We start from the raw sequence: 27,051 nt of genomic DNA on the forward strand, positions 1-27,051 counted from the left end.
TCTTAAAAACAGGAGGGGGAGCAAACGGAATACCTGGTCTATCCCACTCCTTAGTAACAATGTCCAAAATCCTCTTAGGGACCGGAAAAACATCAGTGTAAACAGGAACCTCTAAATATTTGTCCATTTTACACAATTTCTCTGGAACGACAATAGGGTCACAATCATCCAGAGTAGCTAAAACCTCCCTGAGCAATAAACGGAGGTGCTCTAGCTTAAATTTAAATGTCGTCATATCTGAATTTGTCTGAGGGAACATCTTTCCTGAATCAGAAATCTCTCCCTCAGTCAGCAAATCCCTCATCCCTACCTCAGAACATTGTGAGGGAATATCGGATACGGCTACTAAAGCGTCAGAAGGCTCAGCATTTGTTCTTAACCCAGAGCTACTGCATTTACCTTGCAACCCTGGCAGTTTAGATAAAACCTCTGTGAAGGTAGTATTCATAACTGAAGCCATATCTTGCAAGGTGAAAGAATTAGACACACTAGAAGTACTTGGCGTTGCTTGTGCGGGCGTAACTGGTTGTGACACTTGGGGAGAACTAGATGGTGAAATCTGATTTACTTCTGTCTGAGAATCATTTAATGCCAAATTCTTATAAGTCAAAATATGCTGTTTGCAATTTATAGACATATCAGTACAATTGGGACACATTCTTAGAGGGGGTTCCACAATGGCTTCTAAACAAATTGAACAATGAGTTTCCTCAGTGTCAGACATGTTTAACAGGCTAGTAATGAAGCAAGCAAGCTTGGAAAACACTTTATTTAATGAAAAAAACACAATTTGCAAAAACGTTTAAAAGAAAAAAAGTCATACACAAACTGCAAAACAGGTTAAAATTGCTTCAAAAATTCAGAAAATTTAACAGTACACCCACTAAGCTTTAGAAGGATTGCACCACAAGTAACAAAGCAATAGACCCCCAAATGAAAAAAACGGATTGATAAGTGTCTAAAACCGGTTAAAACCCCGTAAAGCACCTTGCCACAGCTCTGATGTGGCCCTACCTGCTCTTAGGAAGCGATAATATGGGGTTTAAAGCTTCAATTAGTCCCTCAGAAGACTCTCAGGACCTCAGGAGAAGTTACTTGCTGCTTGTAAATGTAGGCCCCGCCCACCTCACTCGATGTTGCTGGGGCCTACACAAAACTAACAAACCCTGCCTGAAAGCCATGTGGGTTATAAACAACCCCAAGGAACCCTCAAGCAAATGTCCCATAAAACAGAAAATGTTACTCCCAGACACAAAAACGTTTGTCCCAAATTCACATAACAAACTGAGTGCCCACAAAAAAATTAACCCTTTATGCAAGCTAGTAAAAACCTCTGATAACACTAGGATTACTTCTTCCCCTTCCCCTTATGGGGACACTATAAGCCTTTCTGAGTTAACACAGTCTCTGCAGAAAATATGACTGAACATACCTCATTGCTGTATAGCAAGAAACCGTTCCTCACTCTGAAGTTTTCCTGTACTCCTCAGCTTCTGTGGGAACAGCAGTAGACCTTAGTTACAAATGCTAAGATCATCATCATCCTCCAGGCAGAAATCTTCATCTATGTCCTGCCTGAGAGTAAATAGTACAACACCGGTACCATTTAAAAATAACAAACACTTGATTGAAGATAAAATAAAACTAAAAGTTTAACACCTCTTCTCTTTACCCTTCCTGCTTAGAGCCAGCAAAGAGAATGACTGGGGGGTGGAGTTAAGGGGGGAGCTATATAGACAGCTCTGCTGTGGTGCTCTCTTTGCTACTTCCTGTCAGGAAGGACAAAATCCCACAAGTTAGGATGAATCTGTGGACTCGGTACATCTTGCAAAAGAAACAAACATTTAACCCTTTATTGTGAAAACCGGATCGTTAATAAGGCCTAAATCCAGAAAAAACACCCCCAGCACCTCGCCACAGCCCTGCTGTGGAGCCTACCTGCCCTCAGGGATTGGAAAAATGGGGTTAAAGCTTCGATTTGGCCCAATACTTCCACAAGGGCCCTCCGGAGTTGGAGCTTGCTGCTTGCTTAGTAAATACAACTGCGCATCTGAGGCGCGAAAATAGGCCCCGCCCATCTCACTCAATGTTTTGTCAGCCTAAATGAACCGCACCAGAGTGGTTCCAAACTAGCCATGTGGGTTCTGAGACCCAAAAAATAAGCCAAGTGTACCCTCAATAAAGTTGCCAAAAAACGTTATTGCCCAAAAAATGTTAACAGCACTCCCAGTTCACAAAACGTTTGCCCACAAACATTCAAAACTCAGTGTCAACCATTTTTTAATTAGCCCCTTATGCAAGCTTAGTAATACCCTTCTATAACTCTTAGGATTACTGCTTACCCTTACCCTCATGGGGATACTGCCAGCCTTTCTGAAATACCACAGTCTCTCCAGAAAAAATGACTGAACATACCTCACTGCTATATAGCATTAAACGTTCCTCACACTGAAGTTTCTTGTACCTCTCAGCCTCTGTGGGAACTGCTCTGGATCTTAGTGACAAATGCTAAGATAATCAGCCTCCAGGCAGAAGTCTTCATCCATCTGCTGCCTGAGAGTAAATAGTACACACCGGTACCATTTAAAATAAAAAACTCTTGCTTGAAGAAAATAAAAACTAACATTTTATCACCTCTTTCACTTTACCCTTCCTAGTACTTAGAGTAGGCAAAGAGAATGACTGGGGGTGGAGCTAAGAGAGGAGCTATATAGACAACTCTGCTGTGGTGCTCTTTGCCACTTCCTGTTAGCAGGAGGATAATATCCCACAAGTAAAGGATGAATCCGTGGACTCGTCATACCTTATAGAAGAAATATGTGTTTTAGGGTGACTACAATTTAAAAGAGCCCTCTGGAGGAAAGAACAGCAGACAGAAAATACCCTGCAGCCTTGCCTAGATCTGGCCTAGTGCTACTGAACATTTTTAGGAAATATGTGATTTGATTGTTTAATATCCATGAATTTATATGTGACTCTTATGGCTTCTAAAATATTGTTCTGCAGTCACATGTGCTATGAATTCAGCCATCATTGATCTAAGACTTAGATCAATGATGGCTGAATTCATAGCACATGTTAAAAATAATTAGAAGTTCAAGACTTAATGGGCTCACCAAACCAATTGTGTGTTCCAATTAATCAGTGCTAGGTAGTTACAGGTATTCAAATCAACAAAATGATGAGGGTACCCAAATTTATACACCTGTCTAATTTCGTTTTGATGCATATTGCACATTTTCTGTTAATCCAATAAACCTTATTTCACTTCTGAAATATTACTGTGTCCTTCAGTTATCTGACAGATCAAAATTAAATTGCTGATCCAAACACCCAATTATTTTTAAATGAAAATCATAGAAATTGTCAGGAGTGCCTAAACTTTTGCATACAACTGTATACAGTATATGTTACAAAGCACATATTCCACTTGTCCCTCCCCATTCTGACAAAAATTTATATATTTTATATATATTTGGAGAACTTCAATTTTCAGCAGATTGTTAAATGGAATAAAATAAGCACTGATCTAATATTGCAAATACACATACAATAATAGGTAAATTAAATGATTTTACACAGTGGGTTAATATAGTTTCACATATGCCTTAGAAAAATTCAAACATTGTGAAGTTGATAGAAATAACCTCTTGTTAGCAATTTTTTGCGATAGAAGGAAAGTGTAACTTACATCAACAACTAATTTGTCAGAAATTATGTATTTAAAGGGACAGCAAACACCTTGTAATTTCAATACATTTCTGTTGTGTTGCTATAGAACAACATATCAGACAAGTCCAAGCAGTGCTGGGCTTTAACGCCGTTAGGATGGCATGGAATGTCCTACTATATATGGTGTCCTGCACCCTAGGGCACGTGCCTAGCATTGAAGGCAGTCCCCCATGATCCGAGCCGGCCTTGAAATCACGTGATTGCATTTTATTATAATTATACTTTATTTATGAAGCGCCATCATATTCTGCAGCGCTGTCCATGGATACAGTTAATTTAAATGAACAAAAATATAAAACTTCTAAGACTAAGAGACAGTACATAATTTACAAACACATACAGGAGGAATCAAGGGCTCTATTCCCGTGGGAATTTACAATCTAGAAGGGTAGGAGGTCGAGAAACAGGAGGTGAGGACTGCAAGATTGAGAAAGATGTTAATGCAGAGTTAGAGGAGGGAAATGTTGTTAGGTAAGATAAATATTATTGAGTTGGGTGGTAGGCTTCTATGAACAGAAAAGACTTCAGAGAGCATTTAAAGGAAGAAAGATTAGGGCAAAGCCTGACAGCACGAAGGGTAGGGTAGGTGCTGCACGACAGAAGTTCTGCAGTCTAGCATGAGAGGAGTTGATAGTCGCAGATGCAAGGAGCAGGCCATTGTTGGATCTTAGTGGGAGGGCTGGAGTATACTTGTTGATTAGAGAGGATAGGTAGAGGGGAGCGGTGTTGGTGAGCGCTTTGTATGCAAGGGTGAGAATTTTGAATCTTATTCTGCTGTGTATGGGGAGCCAATGAAGGGACTTGCAGAGAGGTGCAGCAGATACAGAGTGACAGGAAAGGTGGATCAACCTGGCACAGGCATTTAGTATGGATTGAAGGGGGGAGAGTTGGGAAAGATTATTGCAGTAGTCAAGTCGGGAAATAACAAGGGAGTGGATTATTTGCTTTGTGGTGTTAACGCACAGAAAAGGTTGAATCTTGGAAATGTTGCGTAGATAGTTGCGGCAGGATGTAGAAAGCAATTGGATATGGAGGGGCGAAGGATAGATTTGAGTCATGTGTAACTCCGAGACAGCGGACTTGGAGCGATGGGGAAATGGTGATGCCGTCAACAGGGATAGAGAAGTCACAAGTCAGCATAGAGCTTGAGGGGGGATAGGAAGGAGCTCAGTCTTGGACAGGTTAATCTTTAGGTGGTGAGAGGCCATCCTGGAAGAAATACCAGATAAGAAGTCGTTGACATGAGAAAGGACAAAGGGAGAGAGAGCTGGGGTGGAGAGGTAGATCTGGGTGTCATCAGCATAGAGGTGATATTTGAAGCCATAACTGTTGATAAGTTTACCCGGTGATGAAGTATAAATGGAGAAGAGTAGAGGACCCAGAACAGATCCTTGAGGTACTCCAACAGACAGAGGCATTGGAGAGGAGGAGTCGCCGGCAAATGACACAGAAAAAGACCTGTGAGAAAGAGAAGAGTGAATCCAGGAAAGAGCAGTGTCACAGAGGCCAAAAGAGCTAAGTCTGTAAGAGGAGGGGGTGGTCAACTGTGTTGAAGACAGCTGAGAGTCAAGTAAGATGAGTATGGAGTAGTGGCTAATATTTTTAGCAGAGAGAAGATCATTAGTAACCTTGGTAAGGGCAGTCTCAGTTGAGTGTTTGAGGCAGAATCCGGATTTCAGGGGATAATTCAAGGAGTTGGCAGACAGGAAGTGGGTTAGGTGATTGTAAACTAGTTTTTCAAGGAGTTTTGATGTTAGTGGGAGCAGTGATATCGTGCGGTAGCTTTCAGGAGAATTAGGGTCATCAACCATTGTGTGATTTTGTTTTTTAAATCGTAAAATTTGTTCTGATGTTAAACACTTGCCCCCGGCATAAAGGTATTAAAACAAATAAACATGCTTTTTACTGTTTTTGTTTTTCAAAAACCAAACTCCGCCAACCTTTTGCCTCACTTAAGCCAACCAGGGCTTTAATCTGCTGACTACAATGCTAGCTAAAGTTACAATGTTAGTATAAAGTAAATTGTTTGGTAGTTGTTATCTGATAACTAGTGTGTTATTGATCATAGGTGTATTCACTTTTTTGCAGTGAGAGTATACAGCAGAAGTGAGTACATTCCTGTACAATATCACTTAAAAGGACACATAACACAATTTTTTTATTTCATGATTCAGATAGAGAATGCAAGTTTAAGCAACTTTCTAATTTACTCATATTATTCTTTATTCATTCTCTTTATTTTAAAAAGCAGGAATGTAAGCATAGGAGCTGGCCCATTTTAGGTTCAGCACCTGGGTAGCACTTGCTGATTGGTGGCTAAATGTATCATCTCTCAAAAATTGCATTATTTCTAAGTTAAAGGGACATGAAACCCAAACGTTTTCTTTCATGATTCAGATAGAGAATACAATTTTAAACAACTTTCCAGTTTACTTCAATTATTAGGTGGCCAAGCACTATAGTGCTGGACACCTATTGTTTTTGCTCAGATTATTATTATTATTTTTATTATTATTATTATTATTATTATTATTATTATTATTATTATTATTATTATTATTTTTCCGCCGTTTTTTTCAAATGCTTATAATAACAACAGCATAACTCAAAAACTCATGAAACTTGGCACAGTGCTAGAGATCTATGCTGTACATAATCCTATGCAATATAAATCTCATAGGTCATGTGACCTAGCAGCCATATTGTTTTTTGCGACAAATTTTGACAAACGCTTGAAAATCTTCTTCTCTGGAACCGCTTATGTTACAGTTGTGAAACTTGCTGTGTGTACTGCTGTACTGACCTACAATAAAGTTTGTTCAAGAGAAGTGATTTGGTCACATGATTTAGCTGCCATTTTGAAATGTGCAAAAATCTTTAAACATCTTCTTCTCTGAAACCGCTAAGTGCAATGAAGCGCAATTTTGCACATATACTGTTTGCGAGGTCATCTACCAATATTGTTAAAACTGCAAATTTTCCATAATCAACATGGCTGCTATGAGCGATTCGCCTTTTTATCGCTGTTTAATTGCGTAAATTTGCACTTTATGCATTATATTTACACTATTTAACTATATTACAGTGCAGCAGACACATGAGTACACATAGTCATGCCACCTAAAGGCAATATTGCAGGGAAAATTCGCACTGCGCAGTCGCCTTCGTGAAATAAAACATTTGCAAATTTTCATGAAACTTCTGCAAATTGTAGAGGTCTATAGTGAGCATTAGTATGTGCAATTTGAAAGCCATACATTGCATAGCTTGGCGGCCATTTTGTTTCGAATGCGCTGTTTTTAAAAACTACAAAAATCTTCTTCTCCGAAATTGCTTATGGCACAGACTTGAAATTTTGTTTATAGAGTTATCTTATGACTAACAGTCAGATTTGTTCAAGAGAAGTTGATAGGTCATGTGGTTTGGCAGCCATTTTGAATTGTTCAAAAATGCCTAACGATATTTTTAAATTAATAATAAAACAAAAACCGTTTTACCAAAATGCTTTATTTTTGCCATGCTTATTGACATCTATGGTGACAACTATTGTGCATAATATGGAGACTGTATATCATATATTCTGGAAGCCATTTTGTTTTTTGCGAAAATTTTGAAAATCTATTTTCTCTGCAACCACTTATGTTAGAACTGTGAAACTTTATGTATAACCTTATATTATGACATACAGTTGCATCTGTTCATGTTGAAAGTATTGGTCACATAGTATGGCAGCCATCTTGAATAGCGCAAAAACTTCGAAAATGTGTTTTCTTTGCACCCGCTTATGTTAAAGCTTTGAAATTGGCTGTATAACCATATAATGTGACCTAGATTTACATCTGTTCATGCTGAAAGTATTGGTCATATAGTGTGGCAGCCATCTTTAAAAACTCAATAATTTCAAAAATGTGTTTTCTTTCCAACTGTTTATCTTAGAACTGCAAAAACGTGCTTTATAGCTATATATTGTGACTTAGCTGCTTGTATGCCATTGCATAGGCAATGCGCTTGGCCACCTCTATTGCTGCTTGCAGCTATATTATTATTTGTTATTGCTTGTATTATTAAAATTATTTTTCCGCCGTTTTTTTCAAATGCTTATAATAACCACAGCATAACTCAAAAACAAATGAAACTTGGCACATTGCTAGAGATCTATGCTGTGCATAATCCTTTGCAACATAAATCTCATAGGTCATGTGATCTAGCAGCCATATTTTTTTGCGACAAATTTCGACAAATGCTTGAAAATCTTCTTCTCCAGAACTGCTTATGTTACAGCTGTGAAACTTGCTGTGTGTATTGCTGTGCTGACCTAGAATAAAGTTTGTTCAAGAGAAGTTATTTAGTCACATGATCTAGCTGCCATTTTGAAATGTGTGAAAACCTTTAAACATCTTCTTCTCTGAAACCGCTAAGTGCAATAAAGCGCAATTTTGCACATGTACTCTTTGCGTGTTTATCTACCAAGATTGTTAAAACTGCAAATTTTCCCTAATCAACATGGCTGCTATGAGCGATTCGCCTTTTTATTGTTGTTTAAGTGCGTAAATTTGCACTTTATGCATTATATTTACACTATTTAACTATATTACAGTGTAGCAGACACATGAGTACACACAGTCATGACCCCTAAAGGCAATATTGCAGTCAAAATTCGCACTGCGCAGTCGCCTTCGTGAAATAAAACATTTGCAAATTTTCATGAAACTTCTGCAAATTGTAGAGGTCTATAGTGAGCATTAGTATGTGCAATTTGAAAGCCATACAATGCATAGCTTGGCGGCCATTTTGTTTCGAATCCACTGTTTTTAAAAACTACAAAAATCTTCTTCTCCGAAACCGCTTATGGCACAGACTTGAAATTTTGTTTATAGAGTCATCTTATGACTAACATTCAGATTTGTTCAAGAGAAGTTGATAGGTCATGTGGTTTGGCAGCCATTTTGAATTGTTCAAAAACGCTTAACGATATTTTTAAATTAATAATAAAACAAAAACTGTTTTACAAAAATGCTTTATTTTTGCCATATTTATTGACATCTATGGTGAGAACTATTGTGCATAATATGGGGGCTGTATATTATATGATTAGGCAGCCATTTTGTTTTGCGCAAAAATTTCAAAAATCGATTTTCTCAGCAACCGCTTATGTTAGAACTGTTAAACTTGCTGTGTAACCTTATATTGTGACCTGGAGTCACAGTTGTTCATGTTGAAGGTATTGGTCACAAGCTGTGGCAGCCATATTGGTTTACGCAATAAATTCGAAAGCGTGTTTTCTTTGCAACCGCTTATGTTAATGCTGTGAAATTAGCTGCATAACCATATATTTTGACCTAGAGTTACATCTGCTCATGTTGAAAGTACTGGTCATTTGGTAGGGCAGCCATCTTGAAAAACGCAAGCATTTCGAATTTTTTTTTTTTTTTTTCCAGCAGCTTATCTTAGAAATATATTGTATGCCATTGCAAAGGCTATTCGCTTGGCCACCTCTATCGCTGCTTGCAGCTATATTGTTATTTGTTATTGCCTGAAAAATGGCAGCCATTTTGTTTTTTGCGAAAATTTTGAAAATCTATTTTTTCTGCAACCACTTATGTTAGAACTGTGAAACTTTATGTATAACCTTATATTGTGACATACAATGACATCTGTTCATGTTGAAAGTATTGGTCACATGGGTATTGTGCATAATATGGAGACTGTATATCATATATTCTGGCAGCCATTTTGTTTTTTGCGAAAATTTTGAAAATCTATTTTTTCTGCAACCACTTATGTTAGAACTGTGAAACTTTATGTATAACCTTATATTGTGACATACAATTACATCTGTTCATGTTGAAAGTATTGGTCACATGGTATGGCCGCCATTTTGAATAACGCAAAAACTTTGAAAATGTGTTTTCTTTTGCTGTATAACCATATAATGTGACCTAGTGTTACATCTGTTCATGCTTAAAGTATTGACCATATAGTGTGGCAGCCATCTTTAAAAACGCAATAATTTAAAAAATGTGTTTTATTTCCAACTGTTTAACTTAGAACTGCAAAAACTTGCTTTATAGATATATATTGTGACTTAGCTGCTTGTGTGCCATTGCATAGGCAATGCGCTTGGCCACCTCTATTGCTGCTTGCAGCTATATTATTATTTGTTATTGCTTGTATTATTAAAATTATTTTTCCGCCGTTTTTTTCAAATGCTTATAATAAACACAGCATAACTCAAAATCTCATGAAACTTGGCACAGTGCTAGAGATCTATGCTGTGCATAATCTTATGCAAAATAAATCTCATAGGTCATGTGATCTAGCAGCAATATTTCTTTTTGCGGTAAATTTTGACAAACGCTTGACAATGTTCTTCTCCAGAACCTCTTATGTTACTGCTGTGAAACTTGCTGGGTGTACTGCTGTACTGACCTAGAATAAAGTTTGTTCAAGAGAAGTGATTTAGTCACATGACCTAGCTGCCATTTTGAAATGTGCGAAAATCTTTAAACATCTTCTTCTCTGCAACCGCTAAGTGCAATGAAGCGCAATTTTGCACATGTGCTCCTTGCAAGGTCCTCTACCAAGTTTGTTCAAACTGCAAATTTTCCATAATCAACATAGCTGCTATGAGCCATTTGCCTTTTTATCGCTGTTTAATTGCGTATATTTGCACTTTATGCATTATGTTTACACTATTTAACTATATTACAGTGTAGCAGATACATGAGTACACATAGTCATGACCCCTAAAGGCAATATTGCAGTAAAAATTTGCACTGCGCAGTCGCCTTCGTGAAACAAAACATTTGCAAATTTTCATGAAACTTCTGCAAATTGTAGAGGTCTATAGTGAGCATTAGTATGTGCAATTTGAAATCCCTACAATGCATAGCTTAACAGCCATTTTGTTTCGTATGCACGGTTTGTAAAAACTACAAAAATCTTCTTCTCCGAAAACGCTTATGGCACAGACTTGAAATTTTGTTTATAGAGTTATCTTATGACTAACATTCGGATTTGTTCAAGAGAAGTTGATAGGTCATGTGGTTTGGCAGCCATTTTGAAATGTTCAAAAATGCTTAACGATATTTTTAAATTAATAATAAAACAAAAACTGTTTTACAAAAATGCTTTATTTTTGCCATGTTTATTGACATCTATGGAAAGAACTATTGTGCATAATATGGAGGCTGTATATCATATGATTAGGCAGCCATTTTGTTTTGCGCAAACATTTCGAAAATCTATTTTCTCTGCTACCGATTATGTTAGAACTGTGAAACTAGCTAAGTAACCTTATATTGTGACCTAGAATCACAGTTGTTCATGTTAAAGGAATTGGTCACAAGCTGTGGCAGCCATATTGGTTTACGCAAAAATGTCAAAAATGTGTTTTCTTTGCAACCGCTTATGTTAAAGCTGTGAAATTTGCTGTAAAACAATGTATTGGTCATATGGCAGGGCAGCCATCTTGAAAAACGCAAAATTTTCGAAAATGTTCTTTTTTCCAAATGCTAATGTTAGAATTTAAAAAAATTCTATAACGCTTTATATTGTGACTTAGCTGCTTGTATGCCATTGCAAAGTCGATGCGCATGGCCACCTCTATTGCTGCTTGCAGCTATATTTTAATTTGCTTCCTTCTCTTGTTATCCTTTGCTGATAGGAGCTTCTCAACATTTTGTAGGTGGAGCCATGTTGCGAGGGGAGGGGGAAGTAGGGAAGTATTATAATGGGGATACTTGTAAATATATAGTGACTGGAGGGTGAGGTTCATTGTACAAAGGGAGTCGGTACTTAATCTGCAATACCAGAAACCATTTTATTAATAAAATTAGTCGTGTATTTCACTAAAAAACCCTCTGATCAAACAAACTGAAGACACATTTGTGAAGTCAAGAAATCCTATTTGAAAGAACAAAATCATTCTATTGTTTGTGCATATTTTCATAAACAACTAATGAAGTACATTAGTCTTGTTTTTCTACAGTGTATTTGTGTTTGTTTCTGTTATGTTTGAGCAATTACAGACACTCTTTTAACATTTTGAACAAGTATTTAGAAACTCTCTTGACTAAACCCTTGTCAACAAAGGATTAAATGCTTCTGTCTCTTTCCTCAAGGACACTACAGAATAATCAATAAATAAAAAAATAAAAACCAACCCTTTCCTAAGCAATGTGCTAAACCATTATGACCTATTCTAACAGTCTTGAAAACATATAACGTTTAAAACATTTTTGACACACATTGGTGATTTCTGCTACTTGTATCTCATTCAGTAATGTTTCAGCTATAAACACTATCATATCACCCTTACAAATGTGCATGTGCTGTACAGTGAGTGAATGTGTACACGTCACTACGGACGTCAAGCAAGAGGGTGTGTATACTACGTGAAGAGCGTCACGTGATCGGACACACACGCTGTTATTGTTTGAGCGCTTCCCAAAGCTGCAAGTGTGCTGTACAGTTGTTTGCAAAAAAATACTGAGGTTAGTTATAAGTTTTTCTATATGAAGTGTTTGATTGTTCTAGAACACTGGTTTTCAAACCTGTCCTCGGGCCTCCCTATCAGGCCACATTTTGTGGCTATCTGAACTGGAGCACAGGTGAAAATACTCAACTGATTAGTAAACCTAGTTATTTTACCTGCTCTCAGCCAAGGTAATTCTGAAAACCTGGCCTGTTGGGGACGCCTAGGGACATGTATGAAAACCAGTGCTCTAGATGAAAACAAGAGACATATCACTGTGTGCGAATTCTTGAATGCAATACAACATTTATATCTATTTCTAAGAGGTGCTGAAAATCTAAAGACTAAAAATAGCTGGGTATTTCTGGCTAGTAAACAGAGAACAAGGATAATGCACTGTGGGGGGAATAAATATCTTTACACAAAGTGCTTGTAAACCAGACTACATTACTATATTGTAAAATATGAATTCCTTATGATAAATACGAGTTAAACATAAAGCTATCTATGGTCACTAATACTAAATCACACTCTAACAAATTAAAGAATGTTTAATGTAATTTTAAGATTATGTATGCTGCCTTAAAAAATAAAACATTTTATCCTCATCACTTTTATTTAAAGAAATGTAGCAATAATAAATCTAGCTTAATCCAAAACCATTTTGGATGCAAAAGAAATGTGCAGTTCAAGCGTATTGCCCTTGAATTTTTAAATGTAATAATTTACATTTACTTTTTTTTCTTTTACATAAATATACTTCAAACTTAAAATGTATTGTAAATTGGGCATGTTTGTTATTTATTAACAGAGCACAACTGAATCTATCTGTTCAGTGTCAGGTGACTGTTCTGCCTGAAAAGTGACATGGCCAGACCTGCCCGTAAATGTTGGTGATGAAATGTGCACTGTCATACAGATTAGTGTAAGCCTCACATGAGAAACAATCAATCCACCGAGTAGTATACCGTAGAAAAGCATGAATTTTACCATTCATTTTACTGATACCGCCAGTCAGAGGCCAGGTGTAAATTAGCTCCTCTTGTTATCTTTTGTTAAAAGCATACCTAGATAGGCATAGGAGCAGCAATGCACTACCGTGACCCAGTTAGTGATTGGTGTCTATGCACATATTTGGCTCCTGTCATTGGCTCACCAGATGTATTCTGCCAGCTTTCAGAAGTGTATTACTGCCCCAACTATGTGTAGGGGTAAAGCACTTATCCATATGCAATCAGTAGTACAATCATAAAATGTTCTACAACAGAGCATTTTATTTTAAAAATGTTGTGCCCCTTTTAGGACTGGAGTTGAAAAACTTTGCACTAAACTGATTTAAGTCGGCATAAAACATTATTAATATTATCAATGATATTATATCACAAGAGCATCTTCCTTTTTTAAGCAAGTTTACAATATGACTTGAGTTAAAGGGACAGTCAAGTCCAAAAAAAACCTTCATGTTTCAAATAGGGCATGTCATTTTAAACAACTTTCCAATTTACTTTTATCACCAATTTTTCTATGTTCTTAGTTGAAAGCTAAATCTAGGAAGGCTCATATGATAATTTCTAAGCCCTTGAAGGCCGCCTCTTATCACATGCTTTTTTATTTGTTTTTCACAACAGGGGAGAGCTAGTTCATGTGAGCCGTATAGATAACATTGTGATCATGCCTGTGGCAGACACTGCTCTAATTGGCTAAAATGAAAGTCAATAGATAATAAATAAATAGTCATGTGATCAGAGGGCTGTCAGAAGGTGCTTAGATACAAGGTAATCACAGAGGTAAAAAGTATATTAATATAACTGTGTTGGTTATGCAAAACTAGGGAATGGGTAATGGTTTAATATCTATCGTTTTAAACAACAAAAATTCTGGTGTTGACTGTCCCTTTAAAGGGATATGAAACCCAATTTTTTTCTTTCATGATGCAATTTTAAGCAACTTTCTAATTTACTCCTATTATCAATTTTTCTTTGTTCTAAACCTGGGTAGCGCTTGCTGATTGGTTGCTAATTGTAGCTTACATTCTTGCTTTTTCAAATAAAGATGCATTGTTCTTACCTCCCATCCCTATAAATTATTTTCGACACTTTCACAGTTTACATAAACATATCTGTATTTATCATTTTTGGATTTAAATGTGGACAAAAGTGTTGCATTTCCCTCGAATAGCAATTGTGTGACTTCACCCTTCCTGTTTTCCAGTAACTAAGATCCAGTAAATGCTACAAAAAATCTGTTGTACTCAACAAAACCTAAACAGACCACTTATTATTTGTTTAGATAGAATGATTTAATCAGCATTTAGCATAGTTGTATGCCTCAGTAGTCTCCAGTTAAATGACAGGAAAGTCAGTTCACACCTTAATGCCCTAAAGATATCTTGGTGCCATATTTAGAAGCTAAATTTAAAAAATAGTGTTAAAACAAACATACACAAATGTGTGTGTTCGTCTATATATATATATATATATATATATATATATATATATATATATATATATTTGTAGACAAAGTGCACTCCAAGCTTATCAATCAGCTGCCTTGGGTGCACAAACAATATGTATAAACGGGTTGAAGAAAGTGCACTCCACAGGACTTACTTGTTGATCCACTTTATTGTACAATAAAGTGGATCAACAAGTAAGTCCTGTGGAGTGCACTTTCTTCAACCCATTTATATATATATATATATATAAGGTGGCCCTCGTTTTACAACGGTTCAATTTACACCGCTTCAGAATAACAACCTTTTTTTCCAGTCATGTGACTGCTATTGAAAAGCATTGAGAAACAGAGCATTTATTAAAATAGCCAGTAGGTGGAGCTGTCCGCTTGTGTTGCAGCAAAGCCAAGCAAGCTGAAATTAATCAGTTTAACCAGACCTGAGCTATCGAGCAGATTTCAAAGGAACAAGATCTTCCTGTCTATAAATCAGTCCAGATTGGAATGCATAGAAAGAACTGTTGCAGAAATATGCAAGTGAAGTCTGTGTCGTGTGATTATTTTATTAGGTTTATAATGCTGTTTAGCAAATGTTTTTGTTCATTTAACTTAGTTTAATTATATATTTTGTGTTGTGTGATTATTTTATTAGGTTTATAATGCTGTTTAGCATTTAAAGTCTTAATTTCAAAGCTTTAAAAATAATGTATTAGGTGTTACTTATGACAATTTTGAGAGGGGCCTGGAACCTATCTCCCTCACTTCCCATTGACTTACATTATAAACTGGGTTTCAATTTACAACGGTTTCGATTTACAACCATTCCTTCTGGAACCTAACCCTGGCGTAAAATGAGGGCTACCTGTATATATATATATAGCCTTCAAATTAAAATAAGGCCATGGGGCCGATTTATGAAAGTGCGGACAGACACGATCCGCTGTAGTGTTATTTTAGTTTTTTGTTTTCTTCCCTCCACCTACAGTAAAAGATTTCAGTTTGTTTTTCAATTGAGTTGTACAGTTTATAGGTCACATTAAAGGTGGAAAAAGTTCTGAAATTATTTATCTTTGTCTCATTTTATTACATCACAGAAACCTGACATTTTAACAGGGGTGTGTAGACTTTTTATATCCACTGTATATCTTACTTTAATACACGTATTTAATTCTGCACTAGCTGTTTGTAATAACCATTTTGCGCACTTGTGGTGCGCAGCAGCATTTAGCGGCCTTCTAATTACCAAAAAGCAACGCCAAAGCCATATATGTCTGCTATTTCTGAACAAAGGGTATCCCAGAGAAGCATTTACAACCATTTGTGCCATAATTGCACAAGCTGTTTGTAAATGATTTCAGTGAGAAACCTAGAATTGTGAAAAAATTAATTTATTTGATCGCATTTGGTGGTGAAATGGCGGCATGAAATATACCAAAATGGGCCTAGATCAATACTTTGGGTTGCTTACTACACTACACTAAAGCTAAAATTACACCAAAAAGCTCCCTACATGCTCCCTAATTAACCCCTTCACTCCTGGGCATAATGCACGTGTGGTGCGCAGTGGCAGTTAGCGGCCTTCTAATTACCAAAAAGCAATGCCAAAGCCATATATGTCTGCTATTTCTGAACAAAAGGGATCCCAGAGAAGGATTTTCAACCATTTATGCCTTAATTGCACAAGCTGCTTGTAAATAATTTCAGTGAGAAACTGAAAGTTTGTGAAAAAATTTGTGAAAAGTGAACTATTTTTTGTATTTGATCGCATTTGGCGGTGAAATTGTGGCATGAAATATACCAAAATGGGCCTAGATCAATACTTTGGGATGTGTTCTAAAAAAATATATACATGTCAAGGGATATTCAGGGATTCCTGAAAGATATCAGTGTTCCAATGTAACTAGCGCTAATTTTGAAAAAAAAAGTGGTTTGGAAATAGCAAAGTGCTGCTTGTATTTATTGCCCTATAACTTGCAAAAAAAGCAAAGAGCATTTAAACATTGGGTATTTCTAAACTCAGGACACAATTTAGAAACTATTTAGCATGTGTGTTTTTGGTGGTTGTAGATGTGTAACAGATTTTGGGGGTCAAAGTTTGAAAAAGTGTGTATTTTTCAATTTTTTCCTCATATTTTATAAAAAAATGTATAGTAAATTATAAGATATGATGAAAATAATGATATCTTTAGAAAGTCCATTTAATGGAGAGAAAAAATATATATAATATGTGTGGGTACAGTAAATGAGTAAGAGGAAAATTACAGCTAAACACAAACACTGCAAAAATGTAAAAATAGCCTTGGTCCCAAACGGACAGAAAATGGAAAAGTGCTGTGGTCATTAAGGGGTTAAAGAATGTAGAGATCTGAGACCCAATTTTTAAACTTTGTGTAACCTAACACCATCATCTAATTCCATAGATACTGTAGATCCTACAATCTACAAAGCACACTAGTTTTTATTACAATAGAGATTATAATACTTGTTGATTTTAATACAACATATTGTATATAAAAAAAAAATTATAATAGCCAATAGTCTGGGCATCTTTAAGTGACATTTCTGTTTGTCTATCTCTGCAGACCAGTAAAATATAGCTAAATTTATTAAAGTAATTTTAATCACTCCCTGCATAAGGTCAATCACTTAGTAACACTCTATAGAAGTTGGAGAATTAATATTCAAAAGAATTAGGGGGCAAAATTAGTAGTGAGGAACCAATCATGTTTATTATTCCTGGAAAATCATACATAAAGAAGTATGCAGATTTAATTATGTATATTAACCAAAGGTAAGAAAGCAGAAATAAGATTTTAGGATCTATAACTTCCTGTCACCTAGAATTTGATAAACCCTGCTCGTTGGTGGATCACAGAGCACTTGAAAAAGGTGTGAGGCTATTGTGCACGTACTGGGAGATTTCCTAGCCTATAAACCAGAAAATGTTAGTATATATAACTTTAAAAAACGTTTAAAGGGATAATTAAGACAAAACTAAAATGCACACTAGTGCATTTGAATTTTTAATCTAACCATTTTGCTACACAATTTTAATAGCAAAAATGCTTCTATTAAAAGCCATTGCTGTTTCAGGAAAATGCTCCAAGCACCAAACAGCGTACTGGCTCAGAAAGAATTGCTTTAGTCATGACTCAGTTTACATGACATAAGGCACTGCTGGTTTCCTGGGCAGACATACTGTTTAAAATGCAGATGCAAAGAGCATATCTACATATAGTCCAAGTGCTTTTGCACAGTAAAAGGACTAAACATATTTCATGATTCAGATAGACCAGAGCATGCAATTTTAAAGGGACACTGTAATCAAAAACATTTTTTCGTGATTCAGATAGAGCATGCAATTTTAAGCAACTTTCTAATTTACTCCTATTATTAAATTTTCTTCATTCTCTTGATATCTTTATTTGAAATGCAAGAATGTAAGTTTAGATGCCGGCCCATTTTTGGTGAACAACCTGGGTTTTCCTTGCTGATTGGGGGATAAATTCATCCATCAATAAAAAAGTGCTATCCAGAGTACTGAAACAAACAAAAAAAGCTTAGATGCCTTCTTTTTTAAATAATGATAGCAAGAGAACGAAGAAAAATTGAAAATAGGAGTAAATTAGAAAGTTGCTTAAAATTGCATGCTCTTTCTGAATTACAAAAGAAAAAATTTGGGTACAGTGTCCCTTTAAGCAGCTATGTAATTTACCCCTATTATAATGTTTTCTTCATTCTCTTGGTATCTTTATTTGAAAAAGCAGGAATGTAAGTTTAGGAGCCGGCCCATTTTTGGTTCAGAACCCTAGGTAGAGCTTTCTGATTGGTTGCTTCATTTAGATACCCATCAGCAAGCGCTACCCAGGTGTTGAACCAAAAATGGGCTGGCTCCTAAGCTTACATTCCGGCTGTTAAATAAAGATACAAAGAGAACGAAGAAAAATTGATAATAGCAGTAAATTACAAAGTTGCTTAAAATTACATGATCAATCTGAATCATGAAAGACAATTTTTGTGTTTAATATCCCTTTAACAATGAATCTGAATTTAAACAGGGGGCAAGTTATCCACCTTGGTATTCAGAAATATACTTTGCTCAGGTCTTATAATACTATGGGACCTTAGATATACAATAATATCAGTGCTGAGATATAATAATACAAATACAATATAAAAAAGAGAGAAAATAAAGATATCTCACACCAGCACTCTTGATCCAATATGTTTACTTAGTAAATAATAGTTTACACTTGTATATAAACTATCTACTGTGCACAGTTAACACAATTCCTAATCTGACATAATAACAGGTATAACATAAATGAACCTGTTTGATTAGCATAGAAACAGTTAAGGTTTACAAACAGTAGAAACGAAAAATAAGGAGAAAGCTCATTGAAAAGACTGCAAACAAGGAACAAAATTTGAATGTTCATGTAAAGCAATACAGCACAGATATACTTATCGTTGGCCAACGTGAGTGCTGTTAAATTGCTGTCTCTTATACATCCATATAACCCATGATCAGGTAAGTAACGATATACTTATCGTTGGCCAACGTGAGTGCCAACATCCATATATAAGTAACTTACCTGATCATGGGTTATATGGATGTATAAGAGACAGCAATATAACAGCACTCACGTTGGCCAATGATTAAGTATATCTGTGCTGTATTGCTTTACATGAACATTCAAATTTTGTTCCTTGTTTGCAGTCTTTTCAATGAGCTTTCTCCTTATTTTTCGTTTGCAAACCTTAACTGTTTCTATGCTAATCAAACAGGTTCATTTATGTTATACCTGTTATGTCAGATTAGGAATTGTGTTAACTGTGCACAGTAGATAGTTTATATACAAGTGTAAACTATTATTTACTAAGTAAACATATTGGATCAAGAGTGCTTGTGTGAGATATCTTTATTTTCTCTCTTTTTTATATTGGAAAGTTATCCCACCTTAAAGGGACACGAAACCCTATTTTTTTTCTTTCATTATTTAGAAAGAGTCTGCAATTTTACACAACTTTTCAATTTACTTCTCTTATCTAATTTGCTTAATTCTCTTGATATCCTTTGTTGAAAAGCATATCTCAATAGGCTCAGTAGCTGATAATTGGTGGCTGCATATAGATGCCTCGTGTGATTGGCTAACCCATGTGCATTGCAATTTCTTCAAGAAAGGATATCTGAAAAATTAAGCAAATTAAATAATAGAAGTAAATTTGATAGTTGTTTAAAAATGTTTTCTCTATCTTAATCATGAAAGAAAAAATTGGGGTTTCATGTCCCTTTAATATTATGTATCTGAAAGAGAAATGATGCCTTGATTTCTAAACATGACAGTATTTTAAATGATCACACATTTTAAAAGTAGTAACCATCTTAAAAATATAATTGAACATTACAAAAGGAGTCATATTTTTTTTCCCTTAAGACATTAATGCTAATTAAGTAAAATTATTTGTAAAATCCATGTTTAGAACAGAACACCTAATTAGACTACATTACCCACAGCAAATATATAATTAACAGAATATTCAGTAAAAAATGTATTCATTTTTCAAAGTATATAGTGAGTGTGAGTGTACAGTCATTACTAAGTGTAAAGCCAGATAAACCATTACACAGCTATGTACAGCCACAGGCAATGAGAGGTGCAAATAGCATTAAACCCCAGTTGTTATCTACTCACCCAGGTTGAGAGAGAATGTCCAAGGTACATGAGAAACTTGGCAGATGTAAAGTAGTTTACAAAGGATCCTGCAAAATGTCACAATATTATTTATTGTTCATAAATAATTATCAGCAGAGAGGCAATATGCATTTTGCACTTGAACTTGATCACCTTTACTTATTGCTATGAACAGATATACATTATTCTGATATATTGTCAATATTCTAATGCCACAAAAAGTAAATTTATGCTTACCTGATAAATTAATTTCTTCTATGGTAGGACGAGTCCACGGATTCATCCTTTACTTGTGGGATATTATCCTCCTGCCAGCAGGAAGTGGCAAAGAGCACCACAGCAGAGCTGTCTATATAGCTCCTCCCTTAGCTCCACCCCCCAGTCATTCGACCGAAGGTACAGGAAGAAAAAGGAGAAACTACAAGGTGCAGAGGTGACTGTAGTTTAAAATAAAAAAATATAATCTGTCTTAAAATGACAGGCGGGCCGTGGACTCGTTGTACCATAGAAGAAATTAATTTATCAGGTAAGCATAAATTTACTTTTCTTCTATAAGGTACGACGAGTCCACGGATTCATCCTTTACCAGTGGGATACAATACCAAAGCTACAGGACATGGATGAACGGGAGGGACAAAACAGATGGTTAAACAGAAGGCACCACTGCTTGAAGAACTTTTCTCCCAAAAATAGCCTCCGAAGAAGCAAAGGTATCAAATTTGGAAAATTTGGAAAAGGTATGAAGCGAAGACCAAGTCGCAGCCTTACAAATCTTTGGTTGCTTGCAAGTAAAACTTCAAAGCACGAACCATGTCCAAGTTGTGCAACAGACCCTCCTTCTTAGAGGAAGGATTAGGACACAGAGAAGGAACAACAATTTCCTGATTGATATTCCTATTAGTAACAACCTTAGGAAGGAATCCAGGTTTGGTACGCAAAACCACCTTATCAGCATGGAAAACAAGATAAGGTGAGTCGCATTGCAATGCAGATAATTCAGAAACTCTTCGAGCTGAAGAGATAGCAACTAAAAACAGAACTTTCCAAGATAGAAGCTTAATATCTATGGAATGCATAGGTTTAAACGGAACCCCTTGAAGAATTTTAAGAACTAAATTCAAAATCCATGGCGGAGCAACAGGTTTAAACACAGGCTTGATTCTAACTAAAGCCTGACAGAACGACTGAACGTCTGGAACATCTGCCAGACGCTTGTGCAGTAGAATTGATAAGGCAGATATCTGTCCCTTTAAGGAACTAGCTGATAGCCCCTTCTCCAATTCTTCTTGGAGAGAGGACAAAATCCTAGGAATCCTGGTCTTACTCCATGAATAGCCTTTGGATTCGCACCAATAAAGATATTTAAGCCATATCTTATGATAAATGTTCCTAGTGACAGGCTTTCGAGCCTGAATTAAGGCATCTATGACCGACTCAGAAAAACCCCGCCTGGATAAAATCAAGTGTTCAATCTCCAAGCAGTCAGCCGCAGAGAACTAGCTTTGGATGCTGAAACGGACCTTGAATCAGAAGGTCCTGTCTCAGTGGCAGAGTCCATGGTGGAAGAGATGTCATGTCCACCAGGTCTGCATACCAAGTCCTGCGTGGCCACGCAGGTGCTATCAAAATCACCTCTCCTGTTTGATTCTGGCAATCAAACGAGGAAGGAGAGGAAATGGTGGAAACACATAAGCCAGGTTGAACGACCAGGGTACTGCTAGAGCATCTATCAGTACTGCCTGAGGATCCCTTGACCTGGACCCGTAAAAAGGAAGTTTGGCATTCTGACGAGACGCCGTCAGATCCAATTCTGGTGTGCCCCATTGCTGAATCAATTGTGCAAACACCTCCGGATGGAGTTCCCACTCCCCCGGATGAAAAGTCTGATGACTTAGAAAATCCGCTTCCCAGTTCTCCACTCCTGGGATATAGATTGCTGATAGATGGCAAGAGTGAGTCTCTGCCCATCGAATTATTTTGGTAACCTCTATCATCGCTAGAGAACTCTTTGTTTCCCCCTGATGATTGATATATGCTACAGTCGTGATATTGTCCGACTAGAATCTTATGAATCTGGCCGAAGCCAGTTAAGGCAACACCAGAAGCGTGTTGAATATCGCTCTCAGTTCTAGAATATTTATCGGGAGGAGAGCCTCCTCCTGAGTCCACAAACCCTGTGCTTTCAGGGAATTCCAGAATGCACCCCAGCCCAATAGGCTGGCGTCCGTCATCACTATGACCCATGCTGGCGTGCGGAAACACATTCCCTGGGACAGATGATCCTGTGACAACCACCAAAGAAGACAGTCTCTGGTCTCTTGATCCAGATTTATCTGAGGAGATAAATCTGCATAATCCCAATTCCACTGTTTGAGCATGCATAGTTGCAGTGGTCTGAGATGCAAGCGAGCAAACGGAACTATGTCCATTGCCACTACCATTAGTCCGATTACCTCCATACACAGAGCCACTGACGGCCGAGGAATGGAATGAAGAGCTCGGCAGATGGTTAAAATCCTTGATTTCCTGACCTCCGTCAGAAAATTTTTCATGTCCACCGAATCTATCAGAGTTCCCAGGAATGGAACTCTTGTGAAAATTCTGGGAGCTGTGGCTAACCCGAAGGGAAGAGCCACAAACTGGTAATGCTTGTCAAGAAAGGCAAACCTGAGGAACTGGTGATGATCTTTGTGGATAGGGATGTGTAGATACGCATCGTTTAAGTACGCGGTTTTCATATATTGACCCTCCTGGATCATTGGTAAAATAGTCCGAATGGTCTCGATCTTGAAGGATGGGACTCTGAGGAATTTGTTTAGGATCTTGAGATCTAAAATTGGTCTGAAGGTTCCCTCTTTTTTGGGAACCACAAACAGATTGGAGTAGAACCCCTGCCCCTGTTCTGTTTTCGGAACTGGGCAGATCACTTCCATGGTATATAGGTCTTCTACACAGTGTAAGAACGCCTCTCTTTTTGTCTGGTTTACAGACAATTGAGAAAGATGGAATCTCCCCCTTGGAGGAGAATCTTTGAAATCTAGAAGATTCCCCTGGGTTACAATTTCTAAAGCCCAGGAGTCCTGAACGTCTCTTGCCCAAGCCTGAGCAAAGAGAGAAAGTCAGCCCCCTACTAGATCCGGTCCCGGATCGGGGGGCTACCCCTTCATGCTGTCTTGGTGGCAGCAGCAGACTTCTTGGCCTGTTTACCCTTGTTCCAAGTCTGGTTAAGTCTCCAGACTGACTTGGATTGAGCAAAATTCCCCTCTTGCTTTGCAGCAGAGGAAGAGGTAGAGGAACCACCTTTGAAGTTTCGAAAGGAACGAAAATCATTTTGTTTGGTCCTCATCTTATTTGTCTTATCCTGAGGAAGGGCATGGCCTTTCCCTCCAGTGATGTCTGAAATTATTTCTTTCAGTTCAGGCACAAATAGGGTCTTACCCTTGAAAGGGATGGCTAAAAGCTTAGATTTTGATGACACATCAGCAGACCAGGACTTAAGCCATAATGCTCTACGCGCTAAAATGGCAAAACCTGAATTCTTTGCCGCTAATTTAGCCAGTTGAAAAGCGGCATCTGTAATGAAAGAATTAGCTAGCTTGAGAGCCCTAATTCTATCCAGAATATCATCTAATGGGGTCTCAACCTGAAGAGCCTCCTCCAGAGCCTCAAATCAAAAAGCAGCTGCAGTAGTTACAGGAACAATGCACGCTATAGGTTGGAGAAGAAAACCCTGATGAACAAATATTTTCTTTAGGAGACCCTCTAATTTTGTATCCATAGGATCTTTGAAAGCACAACTGTCCTCAATAGGTATAGTTGTACGCTTAGCCAGGGTAGAAATAGCTCCCTCCACCTTAGGGATCGTCTGCCACGAATCCTGCATGGCATCTGATATGGGAAATATTTTCTTAAAAGTAGGAGGGGGAGCGAATGGAATACCTGGTCTATCCCACTCCTTAGTAACAATGTCCTAAATCCTCTTAGGGACCGGAAAAACATCAGTGTAGGCAGGAACTTCTAGAAATCTGTCCATTTTACACAATTTGTCTGGAACTACAAAAGGGTCACAATCATCCAGAGTCGCTAAAACCTCCCTGAGCAATAAGCGGAGGTGTTCTAGTTTAAATTTATTAGCCGTCATATCTGAGTCTGTCTGAGGGAAAATCTTTGCTGAATCAGAAATCTCTCCCTCAGACAGTAAATCCCTCACCCCCAACTCAGAACATTGTGAGGGTACATCGGATATGGCTAATAAAGCATCAGAGGGCTCAGCATTTGTTCTCACACCAGACCTACTGTGCTTCCCCTGCAACCCAGGCAGCTTAGATAAAACCTCTGTGAAGGTAATATTCATAACTGCGGCCATATCTTGCAGGGTGAAAGAATTAGACGCACTAGAAGTACTTGGCGTCACTTGTGCAGGCGTTAATGGTTGTGACACTTGGGGAGAATTAGATGGCATAACCTGATTCCCTTCTGACTGAGAATCATCCTGCGACATACTTTTAGTAGCTAAAATATGTACTTTGCAATTTATTGACCTTTCAGTGCATGAGGGACACATTCTAAGTGGGGGTTCCACAATGGCTTCTAAGCATATTGAACAATGACTTTCTTCAATGTCAGACATGTTGAACAGGCTAGTAATGACTACAAACAAGAATGAAAACACTTTATTTAGTGAAAAAAATAATTTTAAAAAACGGTACTGCGCCTTTAAGAGAAAAAAAGCATACACGTTCGGCAAAACTGCTTTAAAATGCACCAAATTTTTCAAATTTTTGCAAGCAGACTCAATATGTGTAGTTAAGTTTGCCCCACAAGGAAATTTAACATTTAACCCCTTAATGTGCAATCCGGATTGAAATTAGGCCTAAATCCGGAAAAAACACCCCCAGCACCTTGCCACAGCCCTGCTGTGGCGCCTACCTGCCCTCAGGGATAGTAAAATGGGGTTAAAGCTTCGATTTGGCCCAAAACATCCACAAGGGCCCTCAGGAGTTGGAGCTTGCTGCTTGCTGAGTGAAAACAATTGCGCATCTGAGGCGCGAAAATAGGCCCCGCCCATCTCACTCAATGTCTCTACAGCCTCAAAGAACCGCACCAGAGCGGTTTTAAACTAGCCATGTGGGTTCTGAGACCCAAAAATAAGCCAAGCGTACCCTCAATAAAGTTGCCCAAAAAACGTTATTGCCCACAAAACGTTAACAGCACTCCCAGTTCATAAAACATTTGCCCACAAACATTCAAATACACAGTCTCTCCAGAAAAAATGACTGAACATACCTCACTGCTGTATAGCATGAAAACGTTCCTCACACTGAAGTTTCCTGCACCCCTCAGCCTCTGTGGGAACTGTACTGGATCTTAGTTACAAATGCTAAGATCATCATCCTCCAGGCAGAAGTCTTCATCCATCTGCTGCCTGAGAGTAAATAGTACACACCGGTACCATTTAAAACAAAAAACTCTTGCTTGAAGAAATTAAAAACTAATATTTTATCACCTCTTTCACTTTACCCTTCCTAGTACTTAGAGTAGGCAAAGAGAATGACAGGGGGTGGAGCTAAGGGAGGAGCTATATAGACAGCTCTGCTGTGGTGCTCTTTGCCACTTCCTGTTGGCAGGAGGATAATATCCCACAAGTAAAGGATGAATCTGTGGACTCGTCGTACCTTATTGAAGAAATATATATTACACACATGACATCATGTAATCTGCACATATCTTGAAAGGAAATAGTTCTACTTAATGGTATGATGTGTTTACTTATTACACCAGTAAATATATATATATGTGATGTAGTTTTGCTAAAATGCTCGGAATCAGCTGCCAACACAATAAATGATACATTTCATGATCACATCATACAATGTGCACCAGTGGGAATGAAACATCTGTTTATGTAATGTTGTGAAATAAAATGCATTTATAAGCCAGTGATGATGAATAATGCATTGCACAACGTAACATAAAGCTATACGCATCACACAATGCAGATTCATTTTTTGTATATCTGTTTATGGTGGATATACTGTATTTCCTATCAACATCTACATACACAATATACAATGCATGCGTTATTTACTGTATTCTCACTACTTACCACAACATCCTTTACTTTTTTGCTCTTCGGAATTTGCCATGATGATTCCTGAAGCCTTAATATTATTATTACTAAGAATTTTAGTCCTATATAATTTTATATAGAATCCAATTTACAGATCAAAAAAGGAAAACAAAATCGAATCCTGTCTGTCTTTCTTTCCAAACTTAGCTAGCACTGTAGCTGAAGTTGGAAAGCTATAGCCTTATACAATTCAATAGAAAGGGGAGCAACAGAATGCTGAGACCCTATTTCCCCTGGCGCAAGCACCGGACGAATAGTGATGTCCATTTCATGAACGAATCGTTCTTTTGAACTGGTTCTTTTCAGTGAACTGTGTGAATCAGTTCACCATACTGAACTGATTCGTTTGAAACAGTTCACTTCCTGGGTCTGCAGCAGCACTGGTAATACGATCCTAGAGTGAGTTCTGCTTCTGCTAACTCCTCCTATGCAATGAATCACAGAGCAGATTCAGACTTCCTCACTCTAGGATCATATTACCAGTGCTGCTACTGACTCAAGAAGTGAACTGTTTGATTCAAATATAAAGTAACAGCAGTTCTCAATAGACAGCAGTTCCCATAGAT

The 27,051-nt window shown here is 37.4% G+C and overlaps 1 protein-coding gene across 1 annotated transcript in view; it reads right to left on the minus strand.

Annotated features, from left to right (window-relative positions):
• LOC128652421 (solute carrier family 40 member 1-like) overlaps positions 1 to 26,840 on the minus strand; it is a 65,302-nt gene extending 38,462 nt beyond the window's left edge. Inside the window, exons 1-2 of the mRNA XM_053705359.1 lie at positions 26,462 to 26,840; positions 20,356 to 20,423 (exon numbers count right to left, since the gene is read on the minus strand). Of these exons, the coding sequence (XP_053561334.1) occupies positions 20,356 to 20,423; positions 26,462 to 26,501 (108 nt within the window). The 5' untranslated portion in view covers positions 26,502 to 26,840. The remainder of the gene's footprint in view (positions 1 to 20,355; positions 20,424 to 26,461) is intronic.
• Between the last annotated feature and the right edge of the window lie 211 nt (positions 26,841 to 27,051).

This window comes from Bombina bombina, chromosome 1, assembly GCF_027579735.1.
Source record: "Bombina bombina isolate aBomBom1 chromosome 1, aBomBom1.pri, whole genome shotgun sequence".
NCBI lineage: Eukaryota > Metazoa > Chordata > Amphibia > Anura > Bombinatoridae > Bombina > Bombina bombina.